The sequence below is a fragment of the Montipora foliosa genome, chromosome 6 (assembly GCF_036669935.1).
Source record: "Montipora foliosa isolate CH-2021 chromosome 6, ASM3666993v2, whole genome shotgun sequence".
NCBI lineage: Eukaryota > Metazoa > Cnidaria > Anthozoa > Scleractinia > Acroporidae > Montipora > Montipora foliosa.
This window is the reverse complement of record NC_090874.1, coordinates 64,286,562-64,306,204: the sequence shown is the minus strand read 5'-3', so window position 1 is coordinate 64,306,204 and position 19,643 is coordinate 64,286,562. Positions and strand designations below refer to the sequence as shown.

At 39.7% G+C, this 19,643-nt stretch overlaps 1 protein-coding gene across 1 annotated transcript; it reads left to right on the top strand.

Moving 5' to 3' along the window:
- Positions 1 to 3,059: 3,059 nt before the first annotated feature.
- Positions 3,060 to 18,991, top strand: LOC138008135 (transmembrane protease serine 9-like). Its single transcript, XM_068855353.1, has 11 exons — positions 3,060 to 3,195; positions 4,137 to 4,265; positions 7,047 to 7,276; positions 7,909 to 8,080; positions 9,042 to 9,234; positions 9,741 to 9,893; positions 13,021 to 13,305; positions 14,413 to 14,597; positions 16,097 to 16,292; positions 17,818 to 17,976; positions 18,467 to 18,991. Exons 1-11 carry the CDS (start codon positions 3,105 to 3,107, stop codon positions 18,864 to 18,866), a joined length of 2,193 nt encoding a protein of 730 aa, XP_068711454.1. The 5' UTR covers positions 3,060 to 3,104; the 3' UTR covers positions 18,867 to 18,991.
- The last annotated feature ends 652 nt before the right edge of the window (positions 18,992 to 19,643 follow it).

Here is a 19,643-nt window from a genome sequence, read left to right as displayed (position 1 = left end):
ACGAGTTTCTTGAAAACCAAGACCGCCGATAATCAAAATGTGCAAATGCGAATTCTTACGGCCTTAGAATATTGTAGGTGAAGGAACCGATGTAAAGATGGCAATGAAACCCCGATTCGAAATCATAGAACAGCTGGGTTCACTTGCTGGGCTTAATAAACATTTGCAAAGTATACTACATGCCTACTCATTGAATTTCAGAATTATCAAGTTGTGCTTTAAAAACGAACTGAAATAACCGTTCGGTATAATATCGACAGCTCCCATGATGTGATTAAGAGAAAAAAACACATGCTGTTGCAAGTTTAACTAGCTGGCAACTGTAAAGAGATTCAAAACTGACGTCTCTAGACATCGAAGATCTCAAAGCTTCCGAAATTTCAACTTACTGTGCAGATTGTCTTGTGATTGATGAGAAGCACTTCTTATTACACCCTCTAATTTCAACCTTTCGCTATTCAAGCTCTGATTAGAGTGCTTATGGAAACTCTCGCATTGTAAGTGTGTCCTCGGAGAACTTTAAAAAACCATTAGACGGATCTCTTGCTTTAAAGCTGCTTTGGCAATTAGATCTCTCTGTTTATTTGACTCTTGCTTTCTTGAACTGTTTGATTCGCTGATGTATATCACACCCCTCCTCCCTCGAAAAAAAGAAAAAAAAAATGACTTGTCTCCGAGTTTGTCGTGGAGGTTGTTTCCTTCAAGTGAAGGTCCGTTACTGAATATTCAAGGGAATCTTCACCTGTAAAATAGAACAGCGCTCAATTACTAGAAATAATCGTTTAAGACATTCTTACTTAAAGAAGGTACTTTTCCGAGTAAGCCTTTCGTACCACTGAAAGAAGATATCTCCTCATTCATTTAACCGTGTTTCATGATATCTTTCTTCACTGTGATTGCGAGAATGTACCATTATCACTAGCAGCACAGCAGGGCAATTGTCAATTGAACCTAGCGTCTCATACAGCTCAATGTCAGAGCAATAATTAGGAGCTCAACTGTTAGACTTCTTTTAAAAACGCTAGCGTAGGCTTATTCCCAGTATCGCCATCGAAAAAAATAGATCTTTTTAAATTAATTAATCATCGCCTGCAGGGGTGCAGGGATGGCGCAGTGGTGAGAGCACTCGCCTCCCACCAATGTGGCCCGGGTTCGATTCCCAGACTCGGCGTCATATGTGAGTTGAGTTTGATGGTTCTCTACTCTGCACCGAGAGGTTTTCTCCGGGTACTCCGGTTTCCCCTCTCCTCAAAAACCGACATTTCACTTGATTTACTTTCATTATTCATTTCAGTTTACAGTGTCCCCAATTAGCGCCCCAGCGCTAGAACGACTAGACACTCAAATAAAGTTCCTTTCTTTTCCTTTTTCTTTTTATCGCCTATTTTTGTTTCTAACAATTTTCGGGAGTAGCCATCTCTTAGATAGTCTGAATGCGGAGTTTAGGGGGTTGCTTGTAAAACGCAACTTGAAATGAAAAAAAAATCTTGAAATGAAACAAGGTGAAAATCACTTACTTTTTTCTCAAGTACCGAAATGAGTTTATTTTTTCTTGAAAAAATGTACTGCTATAGTTGATACTTGCAACAATTTGGCCCAGATTTCTTTATTGGAGTGCATGTTCCCTCTACTAAGCACATCTAAATGAAATCTTGTTTAACCGTTTGACTTTTTAATGAAATCGGTGTCGGGACTTAAAAGATCTATGAGTGAAGCTCTTTTCTTATTATTTTGGCTTACAGCAGCCACAAATTGATCTGGCTGGGAAAAGTTAAAATGTAGTATCAAATCAAAATCTCCATGTGATTGGTAAATGAAAAATGAGCCGAGCGTACCTCTTACTGTACGTACAAGGAATGTAGTTGTAATTTGTTTGATTGACCAAGAGTTCACTTCTAGATCGATTAGTAACCTTTAAAAAAGACATTTTGGGCAATGTTATGTGGCCAGCTTTTTGTCATCTTTCATTGCTGTTATTTTTAATTGTTTTCTCGTTCGGCTCTCTTAATGAACTGTCAATAATAAGCTCTTTCATCTCCAAACATTTGTTTAGCATCTCAGAAAAAAAATTAAACACGAGAGCATTAATGATTATTGTCTTTTCCGAAGTTAAACTAATGCCCCCATCACAACAAAGCTTAAACATGTTTCTGTCTTGAACAATATGTTGTTTTCTTCATAACTGTTGTTTACAGATTCTTAAAACAAATACTTTTAGTTAAAATCATATTGTAGGATTTTCAAAGTGATTTTAGAGAGGGAAATGTCTCGAAAATTAAATTCTGCACTATTTTGAAGCAGGATTGAATACCTCCCTGAATTTCATGAAGAGGCGAGTCCTTAATTTGTTGATCACCGTTTTTCATTTGATTTGAAATGCTTAGTCGAAACTTCAATCTTAAAGACTGAAACGTTTACTGGTGATGGTTAGTTCAAAGTTCTCGACTTGTTTTCAAATTGTAGTGAACCATTTATGTCGGTTTGATAGTGATGCAAAGAACTTCTCGCAAATAGAAGCAGCAGATCATTTTTCTTCATTCTCCTAACTAAAACCATAGGTTTCTTTGTTGGGTAGTCATGAGAATTTGGATCACACCTCTTAAGCTGATAATTATCTTCATTGTCAATACCTGTCTGACTGACATTTCATTGAAATTGTGAGGAGAATTTACAAGCTGATCGCTCCTTGGAGTCAAAAGGTTAATATTATTAAACAATTTCTTTTAAACACAGTGGTGTTTCAATCTTCACTGAATCAAGTCGATTTCAAACCCTAATCCGCGGTCCACATTTCAGCGCACCTCCTGCACTCACGCCTTCACGGCGGTAAACGTCACGACATGGCATCTTTCTTTTGTGCATACACTCATCAATTTATCCACAAAGCATTCGTTCTTCAATAAAACTCTTCAACGTAAAGGTAAACAACTTGAGAAAATTACAAGGTCAACGAGTGCTCTTTAAGGCGTCATTACAACACCTCAATGTTTGCCTTTCGATAAAAGTGAATTTTTTCAGCTTTGCTGTTGCATCACTCCAGGGCTGCATTTATTTTACCTCTTCTTTGCACTCAGAGATATAAATGTTACCTCGCTAAATGCTGTATGCAGTTGCCGAGGGTCCAGTTCATCAAAATGTTGGCTCTCGTAGTCTTAGAACTGATGAGCCTGCTCGCTGTTTCTCGAGCCCAAATTGGTAAGTGAGTTAGTGAGCACTTTATTTAACGAGAGTAGCACCTCATAGTGTTACAACACTTATGAACGTGGGGCCCTCATTGTAAGTTTAGACCAAACCACAATACTGGTAACACAGTGCCCTGCTCTTTTCGATCACGGTGTGGGAGTCCTTAACGTCCCACATAAATATTTTTGATAAGGGTTTTGAGACGGGGCTTACGGTTTATAGTCCTTAGCCGAGAAGGATAACCATTTGCGGATGTAGCACTTTCTCTGGCCAGAGAAAGTTTCTTTAAAGTCGCTGAGTGTTGGTCCGGCCGGATTCGAACTCCGGCATGCTGATCTAACTTTCAACCAACTGAACCGAAGCGGTCGGTGGTTGGCAAGATGAATCTTCCTGTAAGGTGTTTCGGTGTCTATAATTTTGGCCATGACTTGCTAGGTAATGGTGCGCGTCAAACAAATGCCCAAAAAGCGCCTTGGTTTACGTGAACACTCAATCAAACCCATTTCCAAGTTCTCACAAAACTGAGTGACTTTCAGAATATGTGAAGTTTCATATATTAGATGAATTATATTGTGGAATAGAATAAAATGAAAGTTGGAAAGATCATCGCAGTTAGTTGTCTGCAACTTTAACAATTGCAAAAGACTGAGGCCGAAAAAATTCAGGCTTGAACAGGATTCGAACCTATGACCGTCCGATTGAGCTATCAAGCCCGTTGTGACTTGGTCGCGTGAGACGTGATTGGTCACGTGAATTGGTCACGTGACATGTGAATGAAAATGAGATCCACTAATAAAATATTCCAGTAAGAAGCAAAGGGGTGTCGAAAGAGTTGTCAAACAGTTTAATTAAAATATTCTGTCAAGCTAAGGCTTTCGTAAAAAACTCTTGAACTTTCAACCACAAGGAGTTACAAACCTCTCGTTGATTTTGTCTTAACTTTCTTGCTTCAGATTGTGACTTTGAGAATGGCATGTGTGGTTGGAAAAACTACCGGTTTAATATGATAAACTGGGTTCGAAGAAGAGGAAACACCCCTACAGCAAATACTGGACCAAATGGCGATCACACATCTGGAAATGGTCTGGGTCAATCTTCATAGTAATTTGCCTTTTAATTAAAAGTTTCTACGATTTAAAAATACAATCTTTTTTATGAGAACGTTCTTATTTTTTGCGATTTGAGCCATAAAACGCATTCTTAAAATTTCCTTTAAGTTGTGTGGTATACTAAGTTCCACTACAAATTGAATTACCCTTCAGTGTATCATATAACCACATATCTTTTATTCAGACTATAAGGTATCTTTTTTTAAAATGTCGTTTTGAGGTGTAGAGTATCCCTTTAATGTTAAAAGAATGTCCCTTCTTTTACCTTTATTGCGTTACTCACAAAAAAACAAAAACAAAAATAACAGACGCTCTTAACTTACTCTCAGGGGTATGGGTATGTTCTTAAAATTCACTCGACAGGTTAATCTCAGCCTGAGAGTTCTTATAAAAATGGTCCTTACAAAAAAGATTATGAAAGAGAGAAGTGATCCTCGCCGTTATCGATCTACTCAATTAAAACAATAGTCTCTTATAGCGGACACCTGAAAAAGATCCAGATCCGGTACAACGCTATGAAGAGCTGGTCAATTTTTTGGGCTCATTTGTTCCCGTGACCTGAATAAATGAAATGAAAGTATAATAGGCCATTTCCGAGTTCAAGTCTGCCTCCTCTTCAAAGCGAGTCTAAGTGCGAAGTTTTTCTTATGAAAATTAGTTTTCATTCATATGTAAAGTAGAACTAATTACCATCATAAAAACTTCGCACTTAGATTCGCTTTGAAGAGGGGGCAGACATGAACTCGGAAATGGCCTATTGACGTGCGGGTTATATCGACGAAAGAGAGAAGTGATCCTCCCACTTAGAGCGGTTTTCAAATGAGTGTCGTAAAACCAAAACCAAAGTTATTACTTTGGCCAATCAAAAAGGACGGAGACAATCATGTAAGCCAATCAAACTCGAAGTAATTACACGTAGCCGACACAAAGCGCGGGAAAATGGGCACGCGTGAGCCACGATTGGTTGAAAAAGTAGCGCGAGAACTTTGAATCAATCAGTGAGTGAAGTAATGCAAAACCAAAGTAATTCACTAATTACTTTCGACACTCAATTAAAAACCGCTCTATCTGCACAATTAAAGCAGTTGGTTCTTATAGAAACCTGAAAAATTCAGGTGGCTCCAACGGGATTCGAGCCCACGTCCTCTGCAATAACAGTGCAATTTCCTTTTGAAGCTCAGAAGTAACTTGAAAGACGGCCGTCGTTAGCCATGTACTTTCAAAAGCATTTAAGTCCTCTTGAAAAAAAAATGACTGTTTTATGTATTAATTAGCTTTATTTAACTTTCAGTTGTCTTTACCTTATATCTCCGTTTACCACGAATTGTCCTGCGTGTCCCAGTTACTTGAAGTCATAAAAGGCCTTTCCCAAAACATTCGATCGGACAAATGATCTGACTTTTTATAGAATAGATGAACTTTCATATAGAGCGACTTTCGTTTGACCTTGAAAAAGTGTTCGCAATTTGTTTCACGGACCAATGTTTCGCAATATTAAAAGAAAGCTTCTCCTAACTCCCGCCAAGCAAAGGAAGGGCAGTAACGGTTCGATTGCCCAATCACATCACTGCATTTCAAATGACTTCAAAGCGAAATGCCGATCTCTTTCCAGAAAGATCCATAGAGAGATGACTTTGTTTGCATCCGCATTTGGTAAGCCAATGAAAATTCGCGCTCGGTTGTTTTTGTTCGATAAGCCAATTAAATATTTTGCATTTTTGTTGACGTTCTGTTTTTACGTTTATTTTTCAAGGTCACATGAAATTTTCTCTATTTGAACTGCAAACTAAAATGAAATAGGCCATTTCCGAGTTCACGTCTGCCTCCTCTTCAAAGCAAGTCTAAGTGCGAAGTTTTTCTTATGAAAATTAGTTTTCATTCATATGTAAAGTAGAACTAATTACCATCACAAAAACCTGGCACTTAGACTCGCTTTGAAGAGGGGGCAGACATGAACTCAGAAATGGCCTATTAAGGTTGGAAAAATCATTGTAGTTAGTTGAGCAACTTATGTAGATGCAAGGGAAGCTCAAAAAGGCTTGAATTTTTCCAGGTGATCTTCCCAACTTTCATTCCAACATGATCTCTTGCTCTGAATTTGCGCTTGTCTTGAATTCCTAGTTGCTCTGAATTTCCGATAATATTGTCGTTTAGCAAGAGCGATTGAAAAAATCACGTACTGAGTTGGTTTGAACTCGAAACTGAAGCGACTTTCCGCTTCACTTCTGGAGACCAGTTACTAGCTTGTGTACACCCGCCCCCTCTCTTCTTCCGAGGGGAAGGGACCACTCAGTACACACGCTTAGGCCAACGCAGCCTGATAAAAAAAAAAAAAAAAATTATTCACCCTTTTTTCCCAGAATCCCCATTCAGCCCTCAGATAATAATCACCAATTGACTCAATTCAGAGCAAATGGGCCCTTTGACGCTGTAGCTAGCGATCACATGGTACAAAAAACCCAACCATCCTGGAGAGCAAATTGCGCACTGGGACATATAAAATAAAGAAAATTTAAATTAAGTTCATTTGTTTTAGATGACCCAATGCGCACTTTGCTCTCCAGTAGGTCGTTTTTTTTGTACCACGAGATCGCCAGCTGCAAAGGGCCTATTGAGAATCAACGATAAGAGAGTTGGTTGAGGTCTTAATATTGTTGCCTCAATTACAAGAGTGTTTCTTCTTCTCGGCGAGAAGAGAGACCCTGACAACGAGGTTTGCATATGGCAGTTACTTTCTTTCTTGTTTACATACAGGTTATTATGTGTTCATGAATGCAAAGAAAGGCTCCAGATCTGACTTTGCCTCTCTTTTACTTAAACAATTCTCTGGCATTAAATGCTTGTCATTTTGGTACTGCATGAGGGGAAAGGATATGGGAAAGTTGGAAGTCTACGTGGATGGCAATCGTGAATTGCTGATTGACGGACAGCAAGGTGATGGCTGGAAGAAGGCAGAAGTGAAAATACTTGGATTCAACAGTGAGGTGGGTTCTTATTGATGACTGAAGCTAAATGCCTTTTCCAGTTGGCTTTATACTTCAGTCTGAGGCCCCTTCCACACGAATCCCGATATATTTCATAAAACGGAGATTTTTTACGTTGTATATGAAAAAATCTACGTCCACACATAGCGTTATCGCCTTATATTTGCCCGTCTTCACGAGGATGAGAAAACTATTCGAAAAGCGTGGACCTCCACTTATAGAGCATGCGTGCGCGTGCACTCTCTATGCTATCAAGAGCCTCTGCATGATGTCATCGTATTCTTCACCCATCCACACGAATACAAAAACATCCGTTTTCCAAAATCTACACTCTGAAGAGCGTTTATCAAAAACTTCGTTTTCGGTGATCGAAAACGCCCTAGTTCGTGTTGGCGAGAGGTTATAGAGATCCGAGCTCGGTCATGAGTTCGACTTCCGTTAAAGCATGAATTTTTGTGTGTTTAATATCTTGCAACTGCTTCATTTCCCTGGCTTAGTTCTGATGTAGGTTTTATAATCTTCAGGATACTTAGGAAAGAATAAAAAGGTAAAGTGTTGGATGGCCCAAGAATGCATTTTATCGACAAATTGTTCTCATGTAACTTTCTCACATAAAGACATTTACTTTACAGATTGAAATTTTGGCTGTTCGGGGAAAGAAAAAATACAGCGATATTGCTATAGATGATATTCATTTTACGGATAGCTGCGGGGCCGTTACCCCTACGATCAAGCCGAAACCAACAACAGTTCATCCCAATCCGCCAATGCCGAGCACTCCGCCAGTTCCTCCAATTCCCGGCGGTAAGAAGTACAACTATAGAGTGTTTTCACGCACGAAATCAGTAACGTTGTTTTTCCACCGAAACAAAAGAAAACGTTTGCATGATAATAGGAGATTAATTAGGGACACCAACATTGCCGCCTTGGTGACCTCATGTGAAAACACTCTATTGGAAAAAAAACCGTTGATTATTACTGGGCTACCACTTGGGTTGTGTAAACGTGAACCTGAATCTTTATTGATTCAACTGATTATAGGAATTGAGAAAAAAAAATAGATTTTTTAATGTTGGCTCACAATGCCCAAAGGAGCCTATCTAATTGGCCACTGTAACTTATATGGTTTGAATTCATCGGCTTCAACGGGAAATGTTGTGCGCTTCGCGTCAATGTACGTGAAATTACGAAGAACAACAGAAATGCCGACTTCTTTGCATCGTTTTGCGATGTTGTTGGAGTATTTTGATGTGAGTATAAATCGATACGTACATTTGAAGATAGAAGGATCGAGAAAGCCGGAAAACAGGTTTGGTTCAGTTTTAAGTGTAGCCTGCGAATACACCCACCTCCGACATCGATCAACGGGGACATCGCGCTCTCGCTCTCTTTCGCGTAACGTCCCCGTTGAGCGATTTGAGGCAGTGTATTCGCAGCCTATTTTAAGTGAAACTTTTAAATTAGGACAAAATTTAATAAAGGTGTCAACTTTAAATTAAGATGTCAAGTTAAGTTAAGTCAATTGTCTAGAATCTTGATTTGAGAAGTTGGACAAATGGGCTAGAATGGAGAAATTAGAGCCTAAAATAATACTTATAGCTCTCTCTCACTTTGCGACGACAAGACAATTTTAGGCCTGGTATAGGAATTTTCAATATACTGTCTTCAAAGATCTAACGTAAATAGCAAAAACTTGAGCTTGTTCGTACTGTTAAGTTAGTTATGTCATATATGTAAGAACCTAACATTTATGTTGGATGTTCAGGATTATGTGGAATAAAAGGCAAAACAAGAATTGTGGGTGGAAACGCAGCGCAGCAGCACGAGTGGCCTTGGCAGGCTCTGTTAATGGACAACAGTGGAAGACAGTTCTGTGGAGGATCTCTGATTGCAAAGCAGTGGGTGTTGACAGCAGCCCATTGCGTGGAACGAGAGAACAAGAACACGTTTCAAATCAGGTAAAAGAGACGGATATTTCACGTTTATTGCAATGATGGAAAGCTCATCCCAGAAGTGATCAAGTTAATGAAAAGGAGAGTGATGCTCGCACTTAACCACGATCTGAACAATTTAAGCAGTTGTCTCTTATAGGCATCTGAAAATTTCGGATGTCTTTAACGGGATTCGAACCCATGATGTGATGCCGGTTCAATTCTCTACCATCTGAGCTATGAAGCCCCTCAGTTGGGAGCAGGTTAATTTGTTGGGCTCATGTGTTCCCGTGCGGAAAGGACTCGATGAATCACTTGATTCACTTCTCTCTTTCATCCTCAACCTTCAAATACTACACATTCCCTCACGAGAACAACTGAGTCCTCATTCTTCAGATAAAAATCCTATAAAAATTCCACTGATTCGAACCTTATGGAAATTTTCCTCTTAGGACTGAGGCCCTGAATTGAAAATGGTTGTCTGTCAGCTATAACTATAATCAGACTTAGTGAAATTTTTTTCTTTTCCTCAGACTTGGGGCCCATAAACGGAAAGGAGAGATTCCTAATGGAATAGTGCAAGACTTCAAAGTTATCAAAATTATTTCCCACGAAAATTACAACACGCAAACTATGAGCAACGATGTTGCTTTAGTGAGGCTGAGTCGTGAAGCAAAGTTGAGCAGGTAAATGATCTCGGCTGTTGAGGGGGACATTGGGGTCTGCGGAAATGCGGTATCCGTTAATTCTTAGCGCGGTATTTCGGAATTTGTAGTCTGAAAAGTTCGGATTTGCGGTATGATCAAACCCTACGGAAAGCAGTTCTCATATGTTTTGGTTCACGGTATTTGGTGCAGAAATTACGTCACGGAATTATCAGACATCCGGTTGCTCCAGGGGGAAAGAAATAACAAACTCTACAACCTTCCTCTTTGGTGCGGAATCACGCTTTACAAGCGCGATTCGTTTAACAATTGTTTGCTGTTCTGACAAAGGTAATCTGCGCGTGCAGAACAACATTGGGAAGAAAATGTAGAACATCATTTCGATTTCGGTATTTAATTGTTTTTTAACGCGGTATTTCGGTATTTGCCAATTTTTGGTGCGCAAATGCGGTATTTGGCAACCCCCAATGTCCTCCTCCTGTTAGGAAACACATCGCCTTTTTGACAAAAATGGATACCATCCCGTTTGTTTAGACAATTTAGATTAAAAAGTTTATTTTGATACTTTTACGCAAACAATTTTCCTTTTTGGCATGTTTTCAGGAAGCCAGCATTAATAATGGCCGAATTTATACTGGAGACGATAACTTGCCTTATGACGAATTATTAAATTTTCGACCTCGAATATTGCATTTCTATCAGATAATTAGTTCCACTCAATCTCGGTTATCAGCTCATATACCGTATGACCTACAATAATATGGAAACTGATTGCGTCAATTGTTGCTAAGCTGGAAACTGATTGCCTTTAATTTCCAAGTGTCCAAGCTTTCAGAATTTAATGAAAATTAATAAAACAACTAGTCCATTCCCGCTTGATCGATATGAGAGTTTTTATAGGCAACTCGGCGCTATGGGCCTCGCTGGCTAGGCCAAATTTATACTTGAGACGAACAACTTGTCTAAGACAAATTATTAAATTTTCAACCTCAGTTAATGCATTTCTCGAGCTCTGATTAGTTTACCGTGAATCTCGGTTACCAGCGCATATACCTTAGTTTGACCTGGCAACTGATTGCGCTAAGCGTTCATTGCTATGCTAAATTTTTTTTTCGTCGGAAGGAGGAATTTCTGTCTGAATATAGCGAAAAGATAAACCTTTTTGTGGAAAGTTTGGATCAATTCCGGCGTTTAGAAGTACGCGAACAGGAAAAAATTTTTTGGTGATGAGTCTGCGTCTGTCTGACCACAAGGTTTTACACAACATCGCATCAGTTCTCATTTTCATCGCATCAGTTCTCATGTTCTCGATTTCGCTCGGATTTTCTCGTTTTTTTTTTGCTCGAATTTCGTCCTTCTAAACTTTTGGAGTTAAAGGAATTTAATAAAACAATCATTCCATTCACGCTTGTTGGATATGAGAATGTGGTTGTGGCCAAGTCGACGCTACGCGCCTCGTTGGCTATATCATCTCATATCCAACGACCGTTCATGGAACAATTGTTAATTATTCGTCTAAGACGGACATTTCGTCTGCCATTCGCCTAGATATAAATTCCGTGTTTAGACGTATTGTGAACCAAGATTCGTCTTTAGCTGATTCGTCTTACAGACGTGCTGACTGATGAATTCAATTGAAGGCGAATTTTAGTCCAACACCAAATTTATATTTAGACGAATTATAGACCGTGACGAAAGCCATCTTAGACGGCGGGTCTAATTTGCAGGTCGCAGGTCGCAGGTCGCAGGTCGCGGGGGTTGCAGGTCATTGTTTCACCCGTGATACCGAAAGTGTCCTAAACATTCTTAAAAGCTAAGCTTAGGCCTAATTAGGCCTAAACAAAAGTTTTTAGGCCTAAGGTTAGCTTTTAAGAATGTTTAGGATACTTTCTGTGTTGGTGAAACAATGACCTGCAACCCGCTACCTGCAAATTAGACCTGCCGCATCTTAGAGGGATCATTCATCATACACGAGTTATTCGCCTCCAGTTTTAAATTCGGCCAGTGTTGTTGCATAACATAAACTTTATTGGAAAGTGAAAGAGCGCGCACTGGAGTTTGATACTTAAGGCAAGAGGAAGAGACAAGCGTAAGGATATGCTTGAGCGCATGCAACGAATTCAGTGCCGGGATGAACTCGACGAGAAATTACTGCCATTTCGTCATGGCATGACAAGAGAAATTGCCGAGAGCTCAACAAGATTTTAACGCGGGCTCAGGCGTTCTATAAGGACTGAGTTTAATGACTTATCTTGTCACGTTTAAATGCACTTATCTTGGCCCCCAGGTAAATCTTTTAAGTTCCGCTATGCAATAGTAAAATATATATTGTTCAGGGTTTTCGTTTGAGGCCGGAGGCCGGACGTTTCGCCCGGTGCTTTGATGCTATGAATTGTAAATTTGTATGCTCCTTTGTTTTCCTTTTTCTTTTTTTCGTTTTGGACTTGGTTGTCTCAGGAAACCATGGGCTGAAGAAACAAAGTCCTTCAAATTAACAAAAAGTCACATCGCCTTCATGATTCAGTTGCTTACTTACCAGAATAATAGGTCTGATGGCATTTCATTCACGCGATTTAGTTTTCTTTTTTTTTCTAATCTCAAGAATGTAAACAGCATTTCTGAGAGTTTCAGACCTCTTTGAGGGTTCACACCCAAGGCACTTGCAATCGACCTTACAACGGGAGAATAATCATTTTCGGTACTTTCGTTAGAACGACTTTGGTGTGACCTTGAAAACAGTGTTCGCAATTTGTTTCATGGACCATTGTTTGGCAAGATTAAAACAAAGCTTCTCCTTATTCCCGCTAATTTGGGCAGTAAACTGTTCTATTGCCCAATCACATTACTGCATCTCAAATGACGTCAAAGCGAAATGCCGATCGCTTTCCAGAAAGTTCCATGAAGAGATCACATTGTTTGCACCCGTGTTCGCCAAGCTTATGAAAATTCGCGCTCGCTTGTTTTTGTTCGATAAGCCAATTAAATGTTTTGCATTTTTGTTTACGTTCTGTTTTTACGCTTATTTTTCAAGGTCATATGAAAGTCGCTCAATCAAATCTGGTACTTTGAAAAGCTAACGAAAACCCTTTATGATGACTTTCTCGATTAAAATCGATCTGATGGTGATTTCATTCTGTTGCATTTGTAGTCATGTCAACTTAATTTGTCTACCTGAGTCAGTCCCCGACCCCAAGGAAGGGCAGAAGTGTTGGACCACCGGCTGGGGAACTTTAAGTTCTGGGGGCAAACAGCCTGACATCTTATATGAAGTAGATGTACCGGCTGTCTCTCACGCAAGATGCAATAATGCTTACGGAGGAGCCATTGATGCTACCATGATTTGTGCGGGACTCAAAGAAGGTGGCAAAGATGCCTGTCAGGGGGATAGTGGAGGACCGTTTGTGTGTGGTCAGGGAAGTGGTTCCAGTGAAAGGTAAGAAGGATGGTCTTTTCGTTTGTTCACTTTGACATCATACCAGCCACGTTACACTGAAGTTAGACGAGTTAACAAGACACAACAACAACACAAACATAAAAAACAACAACAATGACAACAAAAAACAAACAAAGGATGGTAATAACTCATGGCGAATGGCCCGTTCCTGGTAAGAAAGATTCATTGTACAGCGTTGTTGTAAAGCAAGTAAAGAATATCCTCTATCAAATAGCAAATGCGTGTTATAAGTAGCCAAAAATTAAAAGGTGGCCCAATAATGAACTCTCCCGTGAGTCCCGTCTAGAGTCTTCACTCAACCGACCAAATGACAATTGAGCGGTTGGAACGTACATTTACCGTCCTGTTTCGTCTTGACTGAGAAGCTGACGACTGAACGACTGCTGTCGACCAATCAATTCCAAAGAATATAATTTCCAAACGCGAGTGGTCGATGGTTCATTTGAGGTCTTTAGTTCATATCAGAAATTTGTAGTACTTTTCCATTCCAATAAATTTCAATCTTTGGGGATTTATAAGAAAACTGTGCATAACGCGCCCTCTTAAAATTATTGATAATCACGATAACGACATGGCCAGATATGTGTGGAACATTGTTTATTTGAGACCCCAATCAGTCTTTCAAAAACTCATTAACAATTATAAGCAAAACAGCCTATAAAAGCACCGATAAAACGTCACGTGCATGGTCTTTAATTTAAACCCGATAAAACTATCCTCTTAGAATTCTTTATATAAATAATAACAATGAGGCCCGGCATGTTTTTTCTTGTATGCTAATACCTTCCTGACACATTTCGCAATAGTCTGGACTCCAGGGGCCGCTTGCTTGAAGCCTGGTTTGCGCTAACCGTTGGTTAAGAGGTGTCAAAACCTATAGTTTTCCATGGTATTTAACGCTGGTTAGCGCTAACCATGCTTCGAGCAACCCGGGCCAGAGGGACACGCTTTTTGTGGAATATTTTTGATACCGTTCAATAAAACCGATAAAACACTCCTGTTCGCTTATTAAACCAATACGTAAATAAAATGATATGTCCTTCAAAAGTCATTTTATTTACCTGTCATCATCATTTGTGGATACAGGTTTTATCTGCACGGTGTAACAAGCTGGGGTCATGGCTGCGCTGCCAGAGAAAAGTACGGAGTGTATGCTAGAGTGTCTGTGTTCATCGATTGGATAAAGAAAGGAATGGGGAACCTACCACCGAAGCCCATCACACCTCCACCCAATACGCCGCCACCTCCTGTCTCACCTATCGTTCCACCAGGTAGCATATTACTAATGAATATGATAATGATTAACAGCTATTAAACCAGAAAGTGCATGATGAGAAGAATTGTGGAAGTTAATTAAGGCGTAGTCTCGTCGCGCGATCATAAGTTGGGAATTCTTGGTCTGCGTTATTGACGCAAGACATTTATCGTAAGTGATGGTAACTCAGAAATCGGTTCTTCCCGTCTTCTAATGTACAAAGAAAACTGTTCACCTTTTTATGGGAAAAGCTTTTAATTGCTTTTTTATAGATGGAGGGCGCTTACCACAGAAGATCGCACGTATCATGTTATAGTCATTGAAAAATCGTTTAGGCCTGATCAACTTTTTTGGTGGTTATCTATTTTTATTCTCGAGGTTGAAAGGGATAAACTGAAAAAAACATTTGTATCCGTGGCTGTTGTTTTTGCTAACTTGATTCAAGAAATCTTACAATCAGTAAACAGGCTACACGAAAGGCACTTATTTGAATTGAAGATAGAGCGGTTTTCAATTGAATGTCGAAAGTAATAGACCATTTTACAGTTGTAGCAAAGTTACCTGGCCTACGAATGGAAGCAAGGCTGCCGGTGACCCTGCTTTGATACAAACCTCCGTGCTTTTGTCATGATAATACGGACTAATTAGAATCACAACAACACAATTTACATAAAATAAAAAAGCAGTGAGATCTGTATCAATGCAAGGTCACCGGCAGCCTCGGAGCCATTCATTGGCTAGGTCGCTGAGCAAACAAGTGTAAAATGGCCTATTAGCGAATTGCTTTAGTTTTTCATTACTTCACTCAGTGATTGGTTCAAAGTTCTCGCACCATTTTTTCAACCAATCAGAAGTGAAACCAAAACCAATCGTGACTCGCGCGTGCACATTTTCCCGCGCTTTGTGTCGGCTACGTGTAATTACTTCGAGTTTTGATTGAATTACTGGATTGTCTCCGTCCATTTTGATTGGCCAAAGTAATTACTTTGGTTTGGGTTTTACGATATCAGGATATCAGCCGTCACTTACGATGGACGCACTTGGAATCCTCCCTACTTTATATCTTCATACAGCTGGATATCAGAACCGTCAATAGCAACATTATTCATTCAATTCAATGAAAGGGAAGGATACCAGAGGTTAATATCCGTATCGGGGTAATCGCCCGCAGACAGATGGAACTGACTGAGAGTCCATTTTGATGAGAGAGGAAAACGGGAGTAATGGGAAAAAAACTCCCAGAGTCAGAAACGACTGAAACTCAGCACATATGCGACCTCATAACGAAGACCAAGGTTGAACCCGGGAGGCGGAGATGGGAGGCGCGATTGATAACCGTTAGGTTACCCTGACTCTTCTGACCGTCTATGTATGATGCAGGCGCGTTTGTTCAGTCTTTCCGACACCGGCGTGACATCACCTAAACTAAGGAGACCTTGTGGCATATCCCGTTAATTCTTTGCCGCTTTTATCATCATCATCATCATATGATTTAACTTTTGCATTTTTGTCCAGGCGGCTGTGGTAAAGGCCCAAGTTCTCGAATTGTAGGCGGTAAAGAGGCGATTCATGGTCAGTACCCCTGGCAGGCGCTGTTACAAAGAAGGAAAAGCGAGCAACAGTTTTGTGGTGGGACATTGGTTGCCCCACAATGGGTAGTAACTGCTGCTCACTGTGTAAAAGGCTCAGGATTTAAGAACATTGTTGTGCGGTAAGGCCATCCTGACGGTGGAAGACGAAAATCGTTTCAAAATATTAAGCAGTCCTACCCTGTCGTGTCAGCGTTTTTCAGTGAGCAATAAATTAACGTTAAACGAAGAAATGATCATCGCAGACTTTTTAAGCATTTTTTTCATTAACTTGAAGCTTTGAGCCTTGGAGCTCCTCTTCGTCGCTCAAGTGGTGGAATGTTACACCCGTCTCGCCCATGTCATAACTTCTCAGTACTCCCGTTGGAGCCGCGTAAAAATATTCTTCCTGGTTTCTTTGATGAAAAAAGGATAAATTTTAGTAATAAAAGAGGATGACTCTTTCACTTCATTTACGATCCGCAATGAATATTCTTTAATTTTGTCCGGTCAAGGCCAATGAGATTATTTAAAAGATTATTTGACGAAGAAGGCAAAATATGTACCCTCCTGTTTGGAAATTATCTGACACTAGTCGCTGAAATCGACGGGTGGATATTTAAAAATTATTCCATGAGCCAGTCTCATATTCAACAAGCGCGAGTGGAATAACTGTTTTATTAATTTCATCAAATTCTGAACGTGTCAGGTGTTTTGTCGCGGGGAAATTCTCAATCAATTTCCATATTAGGTCATATAGTATATGAGCTTGTTCAGTGAGCCAGTCAGAAAGCTAGAAACGCAATATCCGAGGTCGAAAATTTAATCTGAATAATTGTGACTATATACCTCACAAGTGAATTGTGCTTTCTGAGCATTCTGATTGTCTGAGCTCGGAGGTGAATAGCAGGTATTAGTATATACTAAAACAGTGGATAGGCTGATTGGCTCGTCAAACTCCGAATATCCTGTGCTATTTACCTCCGAGCAACTCGGGAAAAAATGGCGTCCCGATTTGCATCCGTGACAAGTGAAGAAAACTTCCAAATTAATTTTTTGTGCTGTATATTATCTCACTGTTTTAGTATATACTAAAACAACTATTCACCTCAGTGTCGGTGGCTAGCGTTGTATATTTACCTCGCCGCTTCGCGGCTCGGTAAATATCCACCGCTACCCACCACCACTTCGGTGAATAGTTGTTAACTATTCAGCACTTAGAAAAACGGAGAATTATAAAATGGCTTTCCGTTTCGGCGAGTGTACGGCGCGCTAACCACTCATCACTGTGTCCGCACATTAACATGTATGGTTTTCAGAGTATTAAAATTGCTTTTTGCCTCATCTTCAAGAATAGCGACCGCTCGGATTAGAGTACTACTTCCACTTAAAATTATCTGTTCTTAATTTACGAATTTACTGAATTCACGAAGTCTTTTTTCCTGTTATGAGACCGCACATTGGCAAAGACCCAGTACGCATGCTTGTTCACGAAATTGTACCAGATATGTCCCTTTCTTTCCACGGGTGCAGTTATTACACCTTAGCCATCAAAAGTTGCATTTGAAAATCCTGATTATAACGATATATTATCTTTATTTTCTATTCAGATTTATGGTTCAAATACTCATGCTATCATATTTATATGTTTGTCTTTTTCGTTTTTAGAATGGGAGCTCATGAACGTATCGAGGGCAATCCACCTCGAAATACTGAACAAAAATTCAATCTGTTGAAAATCGTTATTCATCCAAAGTACAACAATCAGGTTCAAATGAGTCACGATATCGCACTTTTGAAGCTTGAGCGAAAGGCCACATTAGACGAGTAAGTTGATCATGTTTCCTTTTTAAAACAAAAACAAAAAAAATTACAACAACAACAACAACAACAACAGTAATAATAAATTAATATAACAACAACTGGAATGGTTCCCAACCTGGTTCCCAGGACCTCTCCCATGGCAGACGGTAACCAAGAGAAGGATTCTTTTGGCGTCTTTAACACGACCTATAGGAGAGAGGTTTTACAGTTTTGAATGACATGCTTCTATAAGGCTATCTGCGATCACGGTTAAGGGCATGAGTCAGTTTCATTTGGGGACTCGTGCGCAGTCTAAAGGACCGTTAGATTTCACTCAGGCTGAACTGCGCAAAAATTGTTTATTGCAGTTTCTAGAAAAAAAAAAAAAAAAAGAGAAAGAAAGAAAGAAAAAAAGAAAGGCTGGCATAGCTTTCTGCTTGTCAGGTCTGTTCTCGAGCATTTATCTCGTAAAAGATAAAGAGTGAGAAAGGTCATGTTTGTTTTTTTATTCCAGTTACACTAACCTCGCGTGTTTACCATCTACCGACGCCCCTGATGGAAAAACTTGTTTGATTACTGGTTGGGGTACAATAAAGTCAAATGGACCGCAACCCGCTAAACTACAAGTAGCCAAGGTCCCTATAGTAAACAAAAAAGACTGTGAAGAGGCCTACAAGAAGTCAGGTGCGGATATCCACGCCTCCATGATTTGCGCGGGATACCCTCAAGGAGGTACTGATTCATGCCAGGGTGACAGTGGAGGCCCCATGGTCTGCAAGGGTCCCAGTGGTGCTTACAGCTTACACGGTGTGACCAGCTGGGGAATTGGATGTGCCGCTAAAGAAAGATATGGAGTGTATGCCAGAGTAAATTATCTTCGCGATTGGGTCGTGACGCAGATGAACAAGAACTGATCTTCCAAGATATCTTTGATGGAGTGATTTAGATAAGGCTAAGATGTTAAAATCATGATTATTATTGTATGATTTTTAAATGTGGCACATCTTCTTAACCTGCTAATGAGGTAAAAAGGCTTCAAATAAAATAGAGTATGATGAAATGATTTGAAAGTGTATTTATCTATAATTTAAGCCATTGTCTCTTATAATTGTCTCTTATAATATAATGAAAATTCTTTATCAAAATCCCATATAAACCTACGCACAAATAATCAAATTTCAAAAAGCGTCAGTAAAAACAACAATCATTCCATTAATAAATATATATAATGCTCCGTCCGTTAAGAGCGTCAGCAACGCAATTTCACCTTCCTCTCCTTTTCGCTTTTTTACAAGCATCCATGTTGATAATCTGTTCTTTTTTGCACACAACATATGTCACAAACGCGACCGCGAGATTTGAATGCCATTTTTTGACAAAATCGATCAACTTTCAGTGCTTCAAAAAATTCTTAAGTTATCAAAGATTCGTCAATTTCTGCAATTGTGAATTTCCCAACTATCAAGTTATCTGTAAGTGCCAAAAAAAATTCTCTTCAAATGCACTTCAAAGGACCAGTCATAACTTGAGGGAGGAAAAGCGCAAGTGCTCCAACGATCTTCCGATTTCTACTTGGGATGCTCTAACACTGAGCTGTAGGAAACGTCCTGGATCTGAATTCCCGAAATGGAGCATTTTCGCGATCATTGTACTGAACTGAGATGTTACATGCGTTAACCCCGTGAATGAAA

Bases quoted from the DNA above. Each gene is read 5' to 3' on its own strand.
- LOC138008135 (XM_068855353.1), top strand. From the start codon at position 3,105: ATGCAGTTGCCGAGGGTCCAGTTCATCAAAATGTTGGCTCTCGTAGTC. The intron at 3,196-4,136 runs GTAAGTGAGTTA...TTCTTGCTTCAG, and splicing joins TGTTTCTCGAGCCCAAATTG to ATTGTGACTTTGAGAATGGC. The intron at 8,081-9,041 runs GTAAGAAGTACA...TTGGATGTTCAG, and splicing joins AGTTCCTCCAATTCCCGGCG to GATTATGTGGAATAAAAGGC.